Here is a 22767-nt window from a genome sequence, read left to right as displayed (position 1 = left end):
GCCCTGGAGTCCATAGCATTTGGGAAACTAAATAAACTATACCCAACCTATAGCCTTATCCAAAAAATTTGGAACAAAACTAAATATCTGCAGGGGGTGACGGGATACACGGACTATAGCCCTATCTGGGCTAATGCCTCATACCCAGAGCTAGCTAAACTACAGCACGGTACACTATGGAAAAGATATGGGGTGGTCTACCTTAGTCAGATCTTTCACAATGGGAAAATGCTTACGTTTGAAAACTTGCAAGGCCTTTTTGGTTTACCACAATCTATGAGATTCTACTATATGCAACTAAAGCTTGCTATACCGGCCCAAAGTAGATCCTCGGAGTGGGTCCCTTCTCCAACTCCATTGTTTAATTTGATGTCAAGACTAATACTAAGGGATTTATATCACAATGCTATAATATGCTATTACAGAAATTTTGAATAAATACCCGTTACAAATGCTGGACAAGTGGGAGGGGGAGGTGGGCCCGATTGATGGAGATCAGTGGGAAGAGGTCCTGCAGGCAGTACCCACATGCTCCTTGAATGTATCACACAGATTGATGCAGCTATATCTATTGCTCAGAGTGTACTATACCCCCCACAGGTTGTTTGTTATGGGTCTTCGACCTACCCCACTTTGCACTAGATGTAAGAGAAATCATGGAGACCTGATCCACCTACTGTGGAGGTGCCCGAAACTCCACCCCTACTGGAAGGGGGTGGTGGATACCATAAACAGGGTGTTTCTGGTCTTGATGCCTACAAATCCAGAGCACTACCTTCTTAGTGTTCTGAATGAATTTGACTGGGAGGAATACACTAGGGTGGCAGTTATTAGATCTCTATTTCAGGCACGTAAGCTAATAATGACCCATTGGATATCAGAAGATCCTCCTACTCTTAAGGAGTGGATTAACACAATGGGAGATATTCTCCGGAAGGAGAAAACTATTTACCAGCATAGGGGTTCCGCCCAGGAATTCGAGAAGTTATGGGGGCTGTGGCTGAATGTACCGGGACTCGCTCCAGTGGATCTGGTCATGGGCAGATTGCTGGGCATTGGTACCTGAATGGGGTATACGCGGGGCTATTGGCTCAAATCTGTGGGCGCTGGCAATCCAATCTAGAACATGGCATGTAGCATGACCAGGTAGTCAAGGAATGTCTAGCTAGATTTGCAGACCGTGCAAAATGACTGCTTGTGATGTTTGTATATGTACTGGAATGTATCTGTAGCTTCGGTATATGTTTATATGTGTTCTTTAATAAACTTTTTTTTCTGGATAATAAAAAAAAAAAAAAAATCGCTGATCGCCGCCATTACTAGTAAAATAAAATTATCAATAAAAATGCCATAAAACTATCCCCTATTTTGTAAACGCTATAACTTTTGCGCAAACCAATCAATAAACGCTTAATGCGATTTTTTTTACCAAAAATATGTAGAAGAATACGTATCGGCCTAAACTGAGGAAAAAAAAATGGTTTTTTTATATATTTTTTGGGGATATTTATTATAGCAAAAAGTAAAAAATAATGCGTTTTTTTCAAGATTGTGGCTATTTTTTTGTTTATAGCTCAAAAAATAAAAACTGCAGAGGTGATCAAATACCACCAAAAGAAAGCTCTATTTGTGGGAAAAAAAGGACGTCAACTTTGATTGGGTGCAACGTAGCACGACCGTGCAAATGTCAGTTAAAGCAACGCAGTGCCGAATCTCAAAAAGTGCTCTGGTCAGGAAGGGGGTAAATCCTTCTGGGGCTGAAGTGGTTAAAATTCCCCATTATGATAACACTTCCCATCCTTGCTGCTAATCCAGATTGTGATAGGAGATCCGTCTCCCCCTCCTCCCTCAGGTTAGGAGGCCTATAGAATACTCCCAGTATTATTGTCCCCTTAGCTTCATCCCTTTGGAGCTCTACCCATAAGGATTCCACCTCCTCCCTAGCTCCCTTAGTGATGTGATCTCTCACATTCACTTGTACATTAGTCTTGATATAAAGGCATACCCCTTCCCCCTTTTTACCCTCTCTATCCTTGCAATAAAGGGTATACCCTTGAATGTTTGCCAGCCAATCATGAGAGCTGTTGAACCAGGTCTCTGAAATTCAAAATCCAAATCCTCCTCGTACAACAGTATCTCTAGTTCATCTAGTTCCATCTTGTCTGCCAGGCTCCATGCATTGGTGAACATGCCACGTAGTTTAGACCGGTTGCATATTATCCTCTTATTGGGTGTTCCGAGATTGCAACTAGGACTTGCTACTATACTTACCTTGGGTTTATGTGCTTTGGTCAACCTACCGCTAATGCCCCCAATACTACCCTCTGGAATATGTTCCGTGCTGACTATCTCTACCTCTGGACCCTCCCCCCCATCGCCTAGTTTAAAGACCCCTCTAACTTTTTGGCCATCTTCATTCCCAGCTGATCTGCACCCTCCTCATTTAGGTGCAGTCCTTCCCTTCTAAAGTACCGGTTATCGACTGAGAAGTCGGCCCAGTCCTCCAGGAACCCAAACCCCTCCTTACTACACCAGCTCTTCAGCTACTTGTTTACTTCCCTAATCTCCCTCTGCCTTTCTGTTGTGGCTTGATGTACCGGTAGTATTCCTGAGAAAGCTACCTTGGAGGTCCTTTTCCTCAATTTAGCTCCTAAGTCCCTAAAATCGTTCTTTAGGACACTCCATCTGCCTCTGACTTTGTCATTGGTGCCAACGTGCACTATGACAGTGGGTCTTCCCCAGCCCCCCCCCCTGTAATCTGTCCACCAGATCCGTGATGTGGTGAACCCGAGTGCCCAGTAGACAGCATACTGTTTGGCGCTTCAGGTTTTGTTACAGATTGGCCTCTCTGTCCTTCTAAGAATTGAGTCCCCTACCACCAAAATCTGTCTTTCCTTTCCCTTCTCTTCCCCCCCACTCTCACTGGAGGAGTTCTTCCCTCGGCAGCTAGGAGAGTGCCTCAGCTCCAGCAGTGCTGGTCCCTGACTGGTTTCACCAATGTCACTCAATGGAGCGTATTGGGATGCTCCAGCCCTGGATTGGCCTCCCTGGCACTTCCCCCTTTACCCTTCCTGACTGTCACCCATCTACTCTTTGCTAGTGCCTGCACCTCTTTGTCTCCACCCGACTCTGTGCTGGCCCCTGCCGTCACCTGCCGTGTACGTTCCTGGCTCTCCTTTAGTATGGAGGGACATCTGAGTGCTGACAGTTGCTTCCCCAGATTCAGAACCTGGGGTTGTACTTTTGACTTTTGTGTGATGGATTTGTGTACTGATCATCCGAAAATCAAATGTGGAGCCGTCGTTCGCCAAAAATTTACTAGCCTGTCATCCAACAGTTGTGCGAAAATTGTACCCAGCAAGTATTTTTATCTTGATATCTATGGCAAGAGTAGAAGCCTGAGTCTGAACAACAACACTTAAGGTGAGGGCATGAGTAGATGTGTCTGTGAGATTGATGAGGTTTTGGTAAAGCAGATCTGGTTTCCTGTTCTTTATGCCTGGTCCATAACACGATCTTTGCAAAGGAGCTGTAAGATCATATCATTGTTAGGTATAAGAAAGGTCCTCAATCTTCTCTTTTTTTTTTTTTTTTACACAGCCCTTACTTCAGAGGAGTGGCTATATCTTTTATGTCAGTGCTATCTAACATGTTGACTGGAGTGGAAATAGAAAGGTGTAAGCAGTCAGGAGATAGTAACCACTTCCAAGCATGCCAACCGGTAGTCACTTACCCAAATTTAGTATAGAGGGGTAAATGAGAGAGTGGCAGAGATCAGGGGACAGCTAATGAGGGTTCCCACTGACAGCAGCACGATGGGTCCCCTTCACTTTCAGTAGAACCAGTGGGGCCCTCCACAGCCCACCTCACAGGGCCAACCCCCCCCATCCCCACAAACAATGAGGCTGTATCAATTACTTAACACATGCCAAGGCTGCTTCACTGAGCAGGACTGGGAATCTGGGCCCTCATGGGTAAAATAAGAAACTGAACCCCTGCATGGTGTGTAACCTGCCATGGCAAATAGTGGGCATAGCTATTAACTGAGCCTCGCAAAGAGCACCACGGTGAAAATTGGATGTGGCTATGAAAAGTTGCATAAACCTGAGCCTACTCACAGTACACACTGAATTAATTTGACACAGTCCTTGTACCCCCAAAATGCTTTGTAATTATAGATGGAAACAACCATGAACATATCCGCAGACCATTGGTTACTTACTAAAGCAGAAACATGTCCGATGACCAAATCAATACTAAACGTGAAGGTGTCATAGGGTCACTTGTAAAGAAAAACACTGGGTTGTAAAATAATAGCATGTTTCTGTGGCCTATTACAGCTCACAGTCCATGCAGTTAACTTATGGCTGTCATAGTGAGAGCCTATCAAAGTCTTGCCCACTCCCTTTGACTGTGCTGTGCTGGACAGCGGTCAGCCAGCCTTGGGACTGAGCCATAAGATAATGCCACTGCTGGGCTGTAACCAGTTTGATAGATAGGCTCATGACCTCTTTCCTTACAGGCAGCTCTTGGTGAGCCCAATAGGGCCCAATATAAGAGGGCTGATCGTAACACCCTATTGGCAGCCCTGGCCAACATACTGCTTAAAGTGGAACTTCAGTCATTTTTTCATCTTCCCTTCAATTGAACCTTCTGCCCTTACTGTGTAATCATTGGAAATCAAAACTATAATTTGGTGACAGAAAATACCTTATTCTGTATACTTCTTTCTCAGCTTCTAAAACGCCTAGCCGTAGGATGCTGTTTCCTGCATTGCACTGACTCCCAGGAGAGAAACGTCAGATCTCCCAGCAGCAGTGTTGCCAACCCCCTGAAGTGAAATTTACTGGCAGAACGCCAAAATTTAGAAACGGCACAAATTTTTTACTGACAAAAAATCATGACATTTACTGACAGATCCATATTCTTTACTGGCACTGCAAAAAAGTACCTAAAATCATTGTTTTTAGTGCTAAAGTTAAACAAAAGTCAAAAAACATATTTCTCAATTTACATGAAGGTCAGGATACTATAACCCAGCCAGCACAGAGTTCTCCCTTACATCAGATTCTGCAGGATGGTGACCAGAGACCACCTTCCGCAGAGTGAATACACTAAGGTAAGGGGGAATTACTAATATAGAGGGGAACCTTTATATCAGTGCCCCCTTACATTATTGTATTTACTCCCCCCTTGCATTAGTGACTCCCATCAGACTATCCTGGCGGCGCTGTCACTGACCTCTTCTCAGGTGCACCATGCAGGGTTCAGTCAGATGGCTCCAGCTTGGCGGCTCTGGTTTTATTCTATAGTCTCCTCTCCACAGTGCACACATGTCTGTCTTTTCCCGTAACCCCCATCCCAGCGGCGCTCCCACTCTTGACTCCTTTCTAGGATCCCCCTCAGAGACTGCAGACATGATAAAAGACAAGAGATGGTCAGAGGCTGCGGACATGATACAGGAGGTTGACAGAGGCTGCAGACATGATACAGGAGGAGGAAAGAGGCTGCGGACATTATATAGGAGATGGACAGAGGCTGTGGACATGATACAGGAGGTGGACAGAGGCTGCGGAGTGTGGACATGATACAGGAGGTGGACAGAGGCTGCAGACATGATACAGGAGGTGGAAAGAGGCTGCAGACATGATATAGGAGGTGGACAGAGGCTGCGGACATGATACAGGAGGTGGACAGAAGCTGTGGAGTACGGACATGATACAGGAGGTGGACAGAGGCTGCAGACATGATACAGGAGGTGGACAGAGGCTGCGGAGTGCGGACATGATACAGGTGGTGGACAGAGGCTGTGGATATACTACAGGAGGTGGACAGAGGCTGCGGACATACTACAGGAGGTGGACAGAGGCTGCGGACATACTACAGGAGGTGGACAGAGGCTGCAGGCATACTACAGGAGGTGGACAGAGGCTGCTGACATACTACAGGAGGTTGACAGAGGCTGTGTACATACTACAGGAGGTGGACAGAGGCTGCAAACATACTACAGGAGGTGGACAGAGGCTGCGGATGTACTACAGGAGGTGGACAGAGGCTGCGGATATACTACAGGAGGTGGACAGAGGCTGCGGATATACTACAGGAGGTGGACAGAGGCTGTGGACATACTACAGGAGGTGGACAGAAGCTGCGGACATGATAGTGTCCTCCTCACCCCCTCAGAGTAGCCTCCTCCTCTGTCCACCATCATATTACTTCTCCAGTCCACATCATCAATGTGCTGTGTCCTCATTCTGTGCCCCTTTTACCTCTCCACAGAGGAGGAGAGGTGAAAGGGGTACAGGAGGAGGACACAGCACACTGATGATGTGGACTGGAGAAGTAATATGATGGTGGACTGAGCACATCAGTCTCTGTCCCCTGCATGGCACGGCTTCAGCCTCCCCGGCTCCCAGTAATGTCCTCCTCTCTCTTTGTCCCCTTTTTGCTACGATATCCCCACACAGTTTCACTCTCTTTCTCCTCACGTCACCCCTGCTCGACTCCTCTGTGGTCTCTCTCGATCGTGTATTCAAAAGAGGCGTCTGGTGGCGCAATTATGTTACTGCGCATGCACTGCCCGGCTGAGCGCATACAAGCTTTCCCGAGCCCGACCGGCTTCATTACGGCGCATGCACAATTGCATGGTTGGCTCGCGGCCTTCTTTTTTACGGGCACCGGTGCCCGTAACGGACTTTAATGGGCAGCTGGAAAAGGGGTTAAATTTACGGGCTGCCCGTAAATCTACGGGCGGTGTCAACACTGCCCAGCAGTGCTTGTTTCTTCTTATCTTTTCATTCACTCCCTGAGCATTAGCTGGCAAAGGAGTGGGGTAGGGACAAGGAGAGAAGGGGCAGTGAGACGCAGGAGAGCTGAAGACAACTGAGGATGGCTACAGGGCTGGAGGGGGTTGGATAAGGGCGGGGATAGGAGGGGACTGAAAGGATTCATGTGCTTTCAGAGGAGTAGAATTTCATCCAGTCTAGTGAAGCGATGATTGATCTCTTTTTTATGTGGAGATTTCAGCCCTGTACACCTATTACACCCCCAGGCCAGTCTGCACAATCTCCCCTGGATAAATTCACATTCCTTATCTCATCTGCATAGGAGATAATTTCTCTGGGATTGGGGCCCACCTCCAGGCAGCCCTCTGCAGTTCCCTGACACAGAGGATTTGTGTGTGTGAAAAGAACCTGTGACAGGACTGCAGCAGCTGAGGCTTGTCTCCTCAGTGTTTTCAGTTTGGATGAGAAATATATTTACATCATTGTAAAATATAAAATACTTTTGTTTGCTGTTTTCCTGTTTGAACAAGCATAGTATGTACACTTTCCTCGGCTGTTTCTGTGCTCCATGCTGTTGATACTTTGCCATAACAGGGCATGAACTTCCACAGAAGCTGCCATTCCTATTGTAATCTACTGTATAAACAACAATGTGCACCACAGTTTGCTTACTAGTACACAGGGACAAGACTAGGAAGTGCATATTGGGTAGCCAGCAGCACAGAAATCCAGGAAGTGAACAGGCAGCAGCTTCAGCTGCCCATAGTTAAAATGGTTGCAGCCAGACTTAGTGGAGGAAGATTTCTGCAGCCTATTTGGCAAGTACAGAATCACAGTATATATAGAACAATATGCAAAGTGGTTGGAGGGAAGCTTCAGAATGGCAAAGATGTTTTTATTTCAAATTATGTGAGCAGACTGCCGTTCCTCTTAAAAATTACGCAGTCACGGTTGTCATATAGGCTGCACTTGTCTGCTTTTGTTCATCTCTAATAACAAAGGATTGACAGGACTAACAGTTTACGCAATAATTATAAAGATGTTTGTGCTTTGCACATCTAAGGCCTCATGCACACTGGATGTTTTTAATGCCACTCCTAGGGGCGCCTGGTGTTTTTTTCTGCCTTATGCATGCATGTTAGCCTATGGGGTTGATTTACTAAAGTCAAAAAGGCGTGCAGTTTCTCCAGAGCTTAGTAAATTAGCTTAGTAAATTAACAGAAGCTCTGCCAACTTCCATCATCCAATCATGTGCAAGCAAGCTGTTGTTTTTATTTTCCTTGCACGTGATTGGGTACTCTTTGCAAAGTGAAGCCTTACCTCATTTACTAAGCTCACGAGCAATTACACTTGCAGAGGGAAACTGCACTTTGCAAAGTGTACAGTCTATTTGCCTTTAGTAAATCAACCCTTATGTGTCCATGCACTCATAGACATTTAGAGGAGTTTAGAGGCTGAAAAAACCCCACAACCAGCATGTCCAGGAGGAGCGTAGTGTCGACAGAAATGCTGCTTCATCCCTTTAAATGCGCTTTAACGCTACGTACATTTAGCACTAGAGTATTATTTCATTTCAGTGGCCAAAACTAATTATTATTCTGACCAATTAAATGAACGTCAAGCATTTTTTTCTGCCAAAACACTGCTGCTAGGAGGAAAGGAGTCTAGGAGAGATAGCAAAATGTCCAGTGTGTAAGAGGCTTAAGCATTGGTAAGCTCCAATATATTACATTTTTGTTTTTGGGTTTAAATGCTCTTTAACACAGGACACACAATCCCAGAATACATTTACAACTCGTGAAACACGGTTACAATACAGTATCTAAGCATCCTTTTATTTTCTTTGTGCAGATGTTTGAAAGAGGATAAAGGTGACGTGGCATTTGTGAACCATGTGTTACCAGGTAATTCAAATATATTACCATAGCTGTTTCTTAATATGTAGGCATTTAAAGCTGAATCTGGTCACAAAACATGTAGGCTCCTTTCACACTGGGGCGGGAGGTGCGTCGGCGGTAAAGCGCCGCTATTTTTAGTGGCCCTTTACTGTCGGATTTGCGGCGCTATTCGGCCGCTAGCGGGGCGGTTTTACCCCCCCCTAGCAGCCAAGAAAGAGTTAAAAACCACCGCAAAGCACCTCTGCAGAGGTGCTTTGCCAGCGGTATAGCCACGGTGCCCCATTGATTTCAATGGGCAGGAGCGGTGGGGAAGCAGTATATACACCGCTCCTTCACTGCTCCAAAGATGCTGCTAGCAGGACTTTTTTTACCGTCCTGCTAGCGCACTGCGAGACACAGCAGCGGCTGTTTCAGGTTGGTTTGCAGGCGCTATTTTTTTGCCAGGCGCTATTTTTTTGCACCTGCAAAACGACCCAGTGTGAAAGGGGTCTAAAGTGTAATTCCAGTCAAACATACTAAGCCTGAACCTACTCCCATCCCCTTTCTAAGTCTATTCTAACTACCCAGTAGAGCAAAGATGTCTTTACTTACCTATTATGGGGGCGCTCCAGTCCGGTCACATGATCTCACCACTCACAAGGAGAGAGAGCAGCCATGACCGATCTTTATTACAGGAAGCTCCTGCACAAAGATTAGAATAAAAATACACATGCTTCTTGTATTTAGACAATATTTGCTTTTCCCAGAGTTCAGCTTTAAAATAGTATGTTTGCTTGTATAGTAATAGTTGCAGTTTGTAACAATAATTCTAGTGATGGTATTTATGTTACTGTATATTGTGAGTTAGACATGTGCACTGCTGAAAAATGTGTTCATTTTTCCTTTTGTTCGTTTTTTTTTTTCTTTTTTCGGGTCATTTGTTATGATCGCAATTCATAAATTCGTCAATTTGTAAATTTGAAAATTCATAAATCCGAAAATAAGAAAGAAAGTCAAAAAATTTGAAAATCTGAAAATGAGAACGAAAATCTGAAAATTCTAAATAATAACTATATAACTAATAATAACTAACTATTAAATTATATATCCTCTTAGATTGTAAGTTCTAAGGAGCAAGGCCCTCTGATTCCTATTGTATTAAAGTGTATTGTATTTGTACTGACTACCCTCAAGTTGTAAAGCTCTACGCAACTGTTGGAGCTATATAAATCCTGTATAATAATAACAATAGGTATTGGAACTTTCTTTCAAATTTGGCTGTTAGTGAACGTAACGAATACAAATGTATCCGAAGTTACGATTTTATCCGAAATAATGAATGCCGCATCTAAACAAATGGAACAGAACAAATTAATAATAAATAATAATAATAATAAAAAGTATTTATTATTATTATTATTGTTATTTATTATTATTAATTTGTTACGTTCCATTTGTTTCGATATGGCATTTGTTATTTCAGATAATTCATAACTTCAGATAAATTTGTATTCGTTACGTTCACTAACAGCCAAATTTGAAAGGAAATTCTAATACCTATAATTTAATAGTTAGTTATTATTTCAGATTTTTGAATTTTCGAATTTCGAATTTCCGAATTTCAAATTTTAGAATTTTCAAATTTACAAATATTTGGAAAAATTTGTTAAACGTGTTTTCGTTAATTTGGATGTTTACGAATTAATAAATTTGTCGAAATTTGTTAAAAAACAAATTCGGAACTAAATAAATTGTACATGTCTAGTGAAAATGCACTTGGAAGTAAAGTCGCTGTAGATCCGAGGGGGACATGCAAGGAAATTAAAAAACAGCATTTTAGCTTGTACATGATTGGATGATAAAATCTGCAGAGCTTGCCCTCATTTCAGATCTACCCCTCAGATTTAGAGCGACTGCACTTCCAAGTGCACTTTCAGTGTACTTGCAGTGCAAAGTGAATTTGCCTTTTGTAAATAACCCCCAATGTAATTTAAAAATAACCTGTGTTGAGAGGCTGAGCCAGCTGCCAGTCAGGCATCTGCGTGGATCCTAACATTAAAGTTGGGATCCCTCCAGAGTCTGGACTGACTGAGTGACATCAGGCAACAGCAGGCTTTAGGCCGCTGTCAGCTGAATACTGGTCACAAGAATGTAGGGCCAAAAGGAGATGTAGGGCCAAAAGAGCTTTTTCTCTACTCCTCCTTTAAGATAAGTATGCATCTGGAGTGTAGTGGAGAGGACTACTGTAGGTCAGAGTTGCTAATAAGGAAGGATAAGTGTACTTTCTGTGAAAATGCACCTATCCATTAGTCAGTGGACTGTAGGTCAGTGGCAATCATGCTGTGTCATTGCATACTAATCAATTTTTGTGTGTTATTGACACATAAAGCATAGGAAGGAACATCCCTATTGTTTTATGGGAGCAGTTAGCTCAACTTTGACATTCTGAGAAGAAGCAGCGGCTGGTCAAGAAGGGGCACAGAGAGGACGCCCCCTCTAATCTCCAAGCGCCTGCCCCTAATCTTCATAAGAGCCGCAGGACGCCTAGATTTGTTCAAGTTTTTTTTTTTAAGCACATGATATCAGAGCCTGAGGCTTCAATTGGCTTCAAAAAGGTTGGGTTCGGGGCGCAGAGCGTTTTCCTTCCACTTCACAATTATGTGCCACTTTGTGTTGGTCTATCACATAAAACGCCAATAAAATACATTTATGTTTTTGGTAACATGACAAAATGTGGAAAATGTCAAGGGGTATGAATACTTTTTCAACGCACTCTAACACAATAATTACAGCCACACTGGTTACAGTGAGGCAAGCTAAATTTACCTAACAAAAACACACACAGCTCCACTGAACACAGGGAGCCAGCACTAAATCTAACTAATCCTAGCACCTATCTAAGTGGGTGCTACACAAACATCTCCTGAAATATCTCAGCTCGAAAGGCCCTGCAGTACCCCACTTAATGTTGTCACCAATAGTATTGGGGAACAAGTTACATTTTTTTGTTCTGCTGCTTCCATTTCCTAGGAAATGCTATTGGTATTTCAGGGTATTTTATCACGGTTACCTGATAGTTTAGGTTTTTGGAATGTGCAAGGAGAGATCGCACAAATAGTTATAAGTATAACATTTAATTAAGTAATGACAGATACAGATAACAAATGTAATTATATTAGAAAATATAACAAGAAAACTTAACTAGATATGCTGTTTCTGCCACGGGTCCCTCCATTTTATTTGGCGTGGCAGATATGATCAGAATCAGACACATGCATGATGGCATCTCTGAGGGGAGACAATAATTCCAAGTTTTAGCTGTAGTATATATAGGACTTGAATGTAAGTGTTGCTCCCTGGTCTTGAACACGGATGCTGTCAAATCTAGTTTGCTACGTGGTGACCAACCTGGCCAATTTTTAGGGGATCTCCTGATTCTTTTCCTAACTCTAAGTTTGATGCACCTCTCTCCTCCACTTGGAATATGAGTGGATAGATTGTTCTAGCCAATTGGCAGGAGTTTTCTTGGGCCCTGTAGCCTGCTGGGAGAGCCTATTTATTTGGGAGAAGTCAGGTGAGCGGGGTTCTGTGCCACCTGGACGGCTGTCTGGGTGGACATGTGTTGAAAGCTCCCGGCTGCTAGGCCAGAAGTCAGAGGCCTATCCGGGAGTTCCCTGGTTAGGCAGCCTGAGGCCTACCCAGGATAAGAAGGAGCAGCATGGGGTTGGGGCTTCATGTCGGAAGCCTAACCAAGTTGCATGGGTTCTACCAGCTGGAGAACACCTCTTTGTCAAAGGTGAAGGGACAAAGTTGCTAACGGAGGACAACCATTCCTGTCGCCAGAGGCAAATCTTGAACCAAGGTCAGAGGTAAAGGGGAAACTGTCGCCCTCAAGGGACAACACTGCTGTTATCAGAGGCAAGAGTTCAGAGTCTGAGAGAGTACCAGAGCAGCCTAGTTCACTAACCGGGGACAGTGAAGAAGTTGGGAAAGTCTCAGCAGAAGTTAAGCTAGGGACCCAGCAGGATAGCGGGGGTGATGCTTGCAAGAGAGTTTGGCAGTTGCGCTGAGGAGCCGAATAAGGGGCCCAGCAGGTCAGCGTGGGGGCCCTCTTAAGATACAGCAGTTGGCTGTGTGAAGTTCAAGAAAGCCAGTGGCAGTGGCAGAGTCCAAGAAGTATTTTAAGAGAGACCGTGAGTTTAAGTCCATGAAGCTACAGCTGGAGGCTGTGAGATAGAGTCTAGGTCCTACACAACGGGGATACCAAGTTTGGTATTTGTACAGATCTGTGTTGAAGTCAACATACAAGTTCAGTTGCTAAAGGAAACAGCTCTTTCAGGCGCATTTCAGCTTTTAACCTATAGCTCCTAGCTTTGAGTCTGCTAAGTGCTTTTGGACCTGCTCAAAGGGTGTCCTGGCCCTAACCTCCCTCTCCCCTGTTCTTTAAGAGAAAATAAATCTCTTTTGTTCTGCATCATCAAAGTGTTAATCTACACTACATTGCACCCACTATGCCTAGTGACCCACACTGAGAATGGATATCAGCTTTCCCTGACCCTGAAGTTCACCATCAGCTCTTCAGAGATCAGGGCCATGGCTACCTAAGGAAATGATCAACTCCTCTTCTTGTGAGCAACATTAACTTTTAAGGTCAGGTTGTAATCACATTCCTTTGGTATGAAGTCAGCTAAGGTGACCAGGATATTAGAGGGTTTCTTAGATATTGTGAGGCAACTTTAATAAGGAAATATGAAATATGCAATTTCCCCATCAGAGGATTAGTGGCCCACACACATGCCTTTCAGTCTGCTGCTTTGGCAAGGGCTTATGATACCACCTCCATTGTCTGTGAAAAAGCCTACCTGCATGTTTGGCTTTGCTCCTTCTACAGGACAAGTGCTCAACCACTGCCATGGTGCTAATCTGTTGTCCCAATGCAGCTGGACATCCCCTGTTGCTGTCATTTCACAAGGAAGTGGAGGAACTGCATCAACTACCAAAGAGATATTAGCATTTCAGCTTTCACAGAGGCCCAATACATACACTAGCGGTAGATAGTCCATATATTCTAGTGTTTCCCTCATGGATAGTTTCTATAGCTACATATTTGTTTCAGTCTACATCACAGTGCTGGTGACCAAGGCCCAAGCACAGGCTACTCCCACCCTGCAGTTGTTGGATGTGGTAGCGCTTATGCTTCTTCATTTTTTTTTGTAATGTTCTGCTAGCTCTCTGTGATACACAAAATAATAAACATGCATTTATAAAATCAACAAAACACGAGTACAGCAATTCATTTACTGCTTAAGAAATTAACACCTGTGCATCTATGTTCATCTGCAGAGGAATTCCATAAAGGTTATGTGCTGTTGTGCCTGGACAATACTAGGAAGCCAGTTGAAAAGTACAAGGAATGTTTCTGGACAAGAATACCAGCTCACGCTGTGGTGACTGTGGACAGGGAAGATAAAATCAGATCTGTCACTCAGTTCCTTGAGGAAGCTCAGGTAAATCATTTTTTTCCTTCCTTAAAGCAGCAGTAAACTACACCATTTTTTTTAAACCCTGCAAGGTAAAGGAATAATGTGCTAGTGTGCATCGCATACCAGCACATTATGAAATGCTTACTTTAGAACGAAGCCCTTCAATACCGCACTGTCACAGCTGACAGGCACTTCTAGTTTCACCCAGTCTGATTGGCCATGCCACGATGACCACTCCCTCTTATGCACGCGGGAGTCAAAACCAGGGCACGGAGCTCTGAAGGGATGGCACAGGTATACTGCATGTACCAGATATGTCACCGGCTGCATGCAGTGTGGATATCTCCTAAACTGTGCCGATTTAGGAGATATTCACTGTACCTACAGGTAAGCCTTATTAACCTCCCTGGCAGTATGATTATCTCAGATTTTTGATGCTGAAAGCGGTACAATTATGCATGGAAATTTTACGTTTTATATTGTAGACCTGTAATTCTTAGGAATAACTCTCTTAAATCTGTCCAAACCAGAGTCTAGTAGACATCCCGGCTATGAGAAAAGTTTGAAACACAAAATCATAAATTATAATATAATAAATAACTACAAATAATAACAAATAATAATATAATAATACATTTTATTCAAAAAATTTTAGTCAATAATATAATCAAATCAAAAACACTGACATTTTTTTGGGCCAAACAAGGGTGCAATATTACTAGTTATATTGCTTCAGTAAACATCCCGGGTATGGTCAATTTTGAAACATGGGACTACACAAAGTCCGACGTCACAATCAGGACAATAGAACCTGGTTTCCTTTCGGATTTTCCTTCCAGTGTCATCGCGCTTTGAGCACATTCTTGTGGGTGCTGACTTTTTTCAGTTGGTGGGATGTGGTCCATAAAGTGATGACCAGTCAGGCGTTCCGGGTTAACAACACAAGCAGCACGACGTCCAGCTCTATTTACAGCCGTTGGTGTTTGGTGGTTCAGAAAGATCAGTTTGGCAATCTTCCAAACAAAGTCAGCATGAACCACAGGCTTGTCACTCTTTTTTTTAGTAGAATGAAGGCATTCCACAAGCATTGCTCAAGAAGATGCCTGAAGATCTTCTTGTAATTTTTTTTTTTGTTGTTTTCTCATTGCTGGATAAAATGTCATTGCCTGGTCGGCTCTGTCAACACTTCCCATGGTGTTGTTGTAGTCTATCACCACTTGTGGTTTCATGATGTCTTTCCCACATTTTGTGTGTACCATGACAGTGGAGGTGTTATGAATTGTACTCATTAGGCACACATCTTTTTTGTCACTCCATCGCAGTGCCATCATTTTGCCTTTCTGCAAGGCAACCATTACTCCTGTCTTGAGCTTCTTATTTCCAAAGATTGGCGGCATGTCACGCCGGTTAGCCCTAACGGTTGAATAGGCATCCGTTTTGTTTTGTAGAAGGAACTCGAATGCCCCGTACACACGGTCGGATTTTCCGATGGAAAATGTCCGATCGGAGCGTGTTGTCGGAAATTCCGACCGTGTGTGGGCTCCATCGGACATTTTCCATTGGATTTTCCGACACACAAAGTTGGAGAGCAGGAGATAAAATTTTCCGACAACAAAATCCGTTGTCGGAAATTCCGATCGTGTGTACACAAATCCGACGGACAAAGTGCCACGCATGCTCAGAATAAATAAAGAGATGAAAGCTATTGGCCACTGCCCCGTTTATAGTCCCGACGTACGTGTTTTACGTCACCGCGTTTAGAACGATCGGATTTTCCGACAACTTTGTGTGACCGTGTGTATGCAAGACAAGTTTGAGCCAACATCCGTCGGAAAAAATCCTAGGATTTTGTTGTCGGAATGTCCGAACAAAGTCCGACCGTGTGTACGGGGCAATAGAGTTCAGGAGATGTGTAAAAAATTGTCTGTAGTTACACAATAGCCCTGATTTAGCAAGGGCTCAATCAATGAAAGAACTGAAGATGTTGCCATTCCATAATCACTGTATTTTTGGTTGAATTAGGTTCCTTTCCCAGTGTATAGGACAGAATTCCAAATGTAATCAGTGCTTGATTCACATAGCATGAAGGATTTGATGCCAAATTGTGCTCTCTTTGACGCCATATATTGTATCCAGCTGAGCCTTCCCTTGTAGGCCATTAGACTTTCGTCTATGCTGATGTCTTTATCTGACACATAGCTCTGTTGGAAATTTTTCTGAATCATTTGATATACCTCCCAAATCTTCTTGAGTTTGGGTGCTGGATGAGTAATTTCATCAAATTCTTCATTATTTTCAAAGTGCAAATACTTCATTATCAGGGAAAATTTGTACTCCGACATGACCGTGCTAAAGAATGGAGTAGCTAGTAATTTTTTTTTCTTGTCCAATATCACTTCTGCAGAGGATTCCCCACCACTCCCTGAACAATTATTAGGCCCAGAAATTTCCAAATGTCCTCTTTGGTCACTGGTTCCCACTTTCTGCTCCTTGAAAACCTCTGATGCGTAGGAGCTTGTTGCTCCTGGTACCGGTTTTAACTATTTTTTCAATAACCTCATCGGTCAAAAATAGTTGGAAGTATGCCAAGGGGTTGTCATCTTCAACATCCACTTTGATACCAGGTGCTCCAGTAAATGGGAATCTTGGGGGCGCTGCGTGATCCGTACCGCAGTCAATAGAGCACCAAGTCTGCACATCACTGAGGTCAGTCACAGGATCGTTGCTGAAATCACTTTCTGTGTCTGATGACGAGTAAAACTGCAGGCAAGGGCACTGGACAAAGCACTGAGGGGCAAACTGAGGTCAAATAATTTTATTCAGTAATGTAATCCAATAAGATTACAATGTATTGTGTGTGTTGTTTATACTTTTTGAATCCACCGGTTCCACCCTCCTGCGTCACGATGCTCACAAGTAAGGGAAGCCGGAACACACAGAGCATGGGGCGGAAGGTCCGGCCGCCGTACACAGCGGGAGTACATCGCGGGATCCCAGGGACAAGGTAAGTAACCTCTTCCAGGATCCAGCGATACAATCCCGAGTGTGGCTTGGGGTTACCGCTAAGGGTACTGAAACGTCACCTCGAGCCACACTCGGGAATGCCGTCAAGGAGGTTAAAGGGTTTGCTCCCACTTTAATTCACAACACTCTGTACAGAGTAGCAATATAGTTAAAAAAGCACATTATGGGGAGGTGTGACTATATTCTTGTAGACACTTTTTTTGTGGAACAAATGGTAAAAAGCTTAGAAACATACAGCTTTTCTGAGGCTATTAAAGAGGACCTGTCTATTCATAGGTAAGAGCAGGAAGCAGCTTGTATCCACAGCAGTGAAGTTAACGAGTAACTCCACTTTTGTTGAGAAAAAAACAAACCTCTCTGGGTGATCAATATACACTGCAAGGATTTTAACAAATTTTGTGACAGATTTTTACCTGTTTCTGCTCTGAAGAAATAGCTGTTTGTTTGGTTTTGTCAATGTGTAAAGTTAATCTGATTGTGAGTGACTTTTTCAATCAGTTGATGCACTTGCAGTGTTCTAATGAGAAACATAGCAGGGTCTGAATCCCTTTAGAAGTGATTAACCCATTGGGGTATCTCACCATAAATGACAGACTTCTGGGGAAATCAGTGAGCCAAGCAGGAAATTACATTTTTGAAGGCAATCCATACACCAACTGTGTACACGACTCCCCTGGTTGCCATATTGTATCGAATTTTACAGGAAATGATAGCACTGTAAATTAAAAAAGAAAGATAATTTTAATAACATTCAATTACAATATAGCTTTTGTAGGTATACTGTATATGATATATTTTTTAATATTTTTCTATATGCTATTGCTTTTCTCACGAAAATGTAGTTACCCTTTAAACATATTTTATTCCCTGTGAATGTCATCACGCACATCATAGAACCAGAACCATGACCAAGTATTGGTTAAAGTGTTTTTAAAAGCAAAAATCGAAATGTTATAGATGTAGCGCCACCCTCCGAAGAAGCCCATTGATGTTTGTTCCTGATACTGATGACCCACTTGTTGGTACCACAATCTCCAACCTAATACTTAGTTTCACTACATTAATAAAGGTCTGGTTTCCCTGAAAGTTAAAGCGGTATTAAACCCAAGACCACTAATGCAATATATTGCAGCTTACCAATGATTAAATGTGGTGGCTGTGTTAGTTTTTATTTTTCAGGCTATTCTCTCTGTTTTCAGCTGGTGATCTGGCCAATAACACACCTCCTGTATTAGAGTTCGCCACTCTGGATGAAGGAGCACAGGAGGCACCTTTGGAAAGCAGAATTGTCAGTCTGAGGGGAGTGAGTGTTAGATGGACTAGAAAATTTAGCTACAAATACACTAACAAATTGCAGTCAAACTTCAGATAAATACAAATTAAATAGTTTGTCTCATCTCTCTAACTGCAAGAGAGCGTGTTCTGTCGAAAAATAACAGACTTACTGGCTGTATCACCTGATGAAAATAAGGGAAAGAAAGCCTAAAAAAGAAAACTAATGCAGCCATCACATATAGGAACTAGTAAGCTGAAACATAATAATTGTTTGCTTTTGGGTTTAACATGGCTTTAAAGCACACCCAACTACGATGCTTTGGTTCCAAATAAGGATGCTTTTCATGGAAATGATTTTGGCAGGTTGTCAAAGTTTAGCTCAGAAAACAGAAGAGTCAGACTCCTAATAATAACAGAAAAAAGTGAACAAGACAGGTGCACAGAGAAGTTTTGTGGCTAATAAAGGTGTCACAGTTTCATGTTACCACAAGGCGGTACAGGACTCTTGCACAGCCCCGATGTGTCAGACCACCAGAACCACTGATGAAGATCTTGAGCTGGTAACATACCAATATAGGCAAGGCAAATGCTGAAGCAATGGATAGAGAAATCTCAGAAGAGTGGTCAAAGCAAATAATTAACAATAGTAGAGACCGTAGGCAGTTAATCTGGACCAGTGCAGTCAAGCAGAGCCTGGAAGATACCCAGATAATCTACAGAGTAATCCAGAGTATATGGAAGTCAGGCTAAACATGCAAAGGCTGGAAGCCCTGGCTTCATTCTAAAATCTTTTAAGGTGTCCAAGTATGGAGGATGCAGCACATCTGCAGTGCACAGTTTATAAATTGGCTGTGGAGAACAAAATTCAGCAACTCTAAATCTCCTATAAACTCCAGGAGAGAAGGAACAGCTAGTTGTCCACAAGCTGTGACCCGGGTCAGTCATGGCTGGATTGTTACCTGTATTGACTTTTAATTTTTAGGCTTCAAAATGGCTGACAGGATTAGTCTTAACATATGTATATGTACAGTAACCAAAACTACTGTCCATTTCTGTTTATTCTAGAAAAAACCTGAATGCAAATTGTTCAGTTCTCCTCATGGACATGATCTGATGTTCAAAGACTCTGCAACTGGCATCATTACTCTTCCCAAGGAAATGGACACCTTCCTGTTTTTGGGATCAGCATTCACAAGCGCCAATGAAGCCCTGAGTTATGGTACGTGGCCCACATGTCTCATTTATAATTTACATATTCTCTGTTAACAACAGAAAAACAGAACCAAAAGATAAAAAAAACTATATTGGGGGTACAAGTAAATATTAATTCATGAACCAATTACTTAAAATTGATATATAATAAAGCCTAAAGGATCAGACTGCCCTCAAATTGATATTTCCGTTTTCTGTAGATTCCATTTTTTTAATTCCTGAAACATTACTTATATTTAACTGCTGTCTTTTGCTTTAAGATGTGACCAGTTGCTATTGCTGCCATAAGTTTGAGGTCACACTATGCTTTGCATTAGAGAACATGCATTAATGCAGTGTGTTATTGCTTGTTAAGGTGCACTGTCTTAAAGTGGATGTAAACCCTCACATATACCCAGTGAAGTGAACAGCCTCAGATGATACACAGATGAAACAAATCTCCCTACATAAGTTTTACATGTATATCTGCTGTCTTCATCTTTATATACTGTTTATAAAGTGTACATCATGTTAGGAGATTTTGTCTTTCTGGTTAGCACTGCAGTGAAGCCTGGGCATACACCCAAGACAGCTGATTGGAGGAAAGGCACACACCCTTTCTCCTCATAGGTAGAGATTTTCAGCTCTGTTTGTTGAATAGTTCAGGGCTCTGCTAATCTATTTATAGCATCCTCCCAAACACAAACCTCAGGCTGCTTTTATCACATGTGATAGAGAACTTGTCAGGAGTTCTCATGGTGATAACAGAAGAACGGGGCAGGAGACAGCTATGGGACATCATGCTTTGAAGAGAGATAACAAAACACTGCAGATATATGTGCCAGCACAAATTTCATGAATCGGGTTTACATCCACTTTAAGGCAGGCCATTCAATCTGAAAGGGCTGGCAGGGCACTTTAGTGCAATGTAAATCAGGTATGAATATTTTTTTAATGCATCATACTACAAAGCATAAATTAGATAAATGTGATAAATGAAACTTGTCAGAAATTATCAATTCTACAATAATGTTTTATTAATACTGCATGTAAATAGCAAAATTAATTTGGGTTATTATCAAACACCAATTTTCATGATAGAAAACTCTTAGGCTTAATGTACACGGGACCTTTTTACAACCTCTCCTGAAAGATTTAACTTGACAGATAGTAATTCATGTTTAAAACGTCCATTTTGCCGCATTCACATGCCTCGTTTAGCCACGTTTGCGTTTAGAAGCGTTTCTTTAAAAAAAAAAAAAAAAATGATTTTTTTTTTTTTTTTAAATGGCCAAAAACGGAAAACGCCTATAAACGAAATGCGAGTTACCAGGTTTAGCCGCGTTTAGCCGCATTTAGCCACGTTTGGCGTCTGAAACGTCGGAAACTTCGGCGTCTGAACTCATTTTTTTGCCTTCAAAAAAAGGGCTATAAACGCAACTGCCTAAAAACGACAGTAAACGAACCTGTGTACATGTACACATAAGATAACATTGCATGAGTTCAGGGGCAGTTGAAAAAAGTGTCCAACTGCCTCTGAGCGTCCGTTTAGCAGCAGCAGTGTACATGGGGCCTTATCCTAAAATAGAACTGCAGGAAACAATTTTTTTTTTACCCCTGTCAGGTTTTTTTCGCCACCTGTGTCCTATTTTGAAGATTTCTCATAGCCTAACAGGACGTGAGAGGAAATCCCTGTAAATTAGGGGAATTCCTTAGGCCCCCCAGAACTAATATGCCCATTGCAAGATCTCCCCTCTATTACTTTTCTGGGGACAACCCAAAATTTGGATTTTTTTGTTTTTATTTCACTTTCAGTGATAATGGTAAACAGAACAAATCGAGAGGGTGAACCTCCATAACGGGGGCACAGACAGTAATTAAAACTGACAGGGTTTCTAATCCCTCTCCACTCTTTAGTTACACTTTAAGTCAATTGTCTCCATGAACAAATAACATTCAAAAACCTCCAAAAAAGGATGAAGTGGTTTACTTGAAGTGTTTACGGCATTGCTATGATGCATGTCAGAGGATTCCAACATGGCCATATCCGTGTTGTTATAAGAGTGCTCAGCAGAGTTCAAAGAGGAGAAACTTTGGGGCTGTGCAGTGCTATCCCTAAAATACTTTCTACAATATGTTATATACAATAGTTATTACTGGGGCAGTGGTTGAGGTTTCCATTGGCGGGTCATAGGTTTTCATTAAAGTGTTACTAAACCTAGGAGCCTGCATTGACTATATCTGGTCTCCCACAGAACAAGAAAATGCAATTATTTTAGTAAATATAAACTGCTAAATACCTTTTCTCATCAGCAGTATATAGCAGGCATGTGACTTCTATCAGTGTCTGGTTAAAGCTTTTAGGAGGAGTTTTCATTCTCCCATGATTGTCCTATGAGGCTGCAGGACACCTGACCCTGTATGGACAGTGCTAATTGGCCCTGTGCTGATCACATGCATTCTCCCAAGAAAGAAAAAAAATCTCTAGCAATACACACCAAACTGAGCATCTGCAGCTCGCCCCCAAGGCTCTGTTCTATAAGCAGATAGATTGGGGACAGCAGAAGAAGAGAGAAGACAGGACCAAACAGCCTTTTTACACAATGCAGAGGATTAACCCCTTAGGTTCCACAGTGAGTAGAACAACCATGCTGATTTTACTGTAAGGTATAAGAAAAAATACCACGCTAAAGTGCATAGATGAATAAATAAGCAGCTGCTAAACTATGAAATACACATAGAACAAATACAATATATCAAAAGAGCAGCACTGACAGTGAAATAAATAGTGATAAAAAATATATTGAAGAAGTCCAGAACAAATGAATGTGTCCAAAGTAAATGCTTGAATACGACTGTGATGATTGGTTTAAAACACAATCCAAACCAATGTGTATACAAGTGCTGACAAAACTATCTTGTAGCGATAGTGCACCACCACCACATATATATATATATGCGCTTACCAGAGGCAAGCTATAGGGCAGCCTGCGGCTAATACCCAGCCAGGGCCTTTTCCACAAGGATGCTGGATCACACCACCAATAAGAACAAGCCTGGACCACACTTCTAATGGCTCAAGGATCGAATAACAGCCACCAAGGGTTAATTAGGATATTGCCCAAAAAATAA

General features: G+C 42.5%; 1 protein-coding gene across 1 annotated transcript in view; it reads left to right on the top strand.

The window, feature by feature from the left end:
- LOC141139454 (serotransferrin-A-like) overlaps positions 1–22767 on the top strand; it is a 320870-nt gene that overhangs the window by 161442 nt on the left and 136661 nt on the right. The window contains exons 6-8 of the mRNA XM_073625549.1: positions 8637–8689; positions 14006–14169; positions 19510–19663. Of these exons, the coding sequence (XP_073481650.1) occupies positions 8637–8689; positions 14006–14169; positions 19510–19663 (371 nt within the window). The remainder of the gene's footprint in view (positions 1–8636; positions 8690–14005; positions 14170–19509; positions 19664–22767) is intronic.

This window comes from Aquarana catesbeiana, linkage group LG04 (assembly GCF_042186555.1).
Source record: "Aquarana catesbeiana isolate 2022-GZ linkage group LG04, ASM4218655v1, whole genome shotgun sequence".
Lineage (NCBI taxonomy): Eukaryota > Metazoa > Chordata > Amphibia > Anura > Ranidae > Aquarana > Aquarana catesbeiana.
The sequence above is the reverse complement of the archived record's forward strand: the minus strand, read 5'-3'. Positions and strand labels throughout refer to the sequence as shown.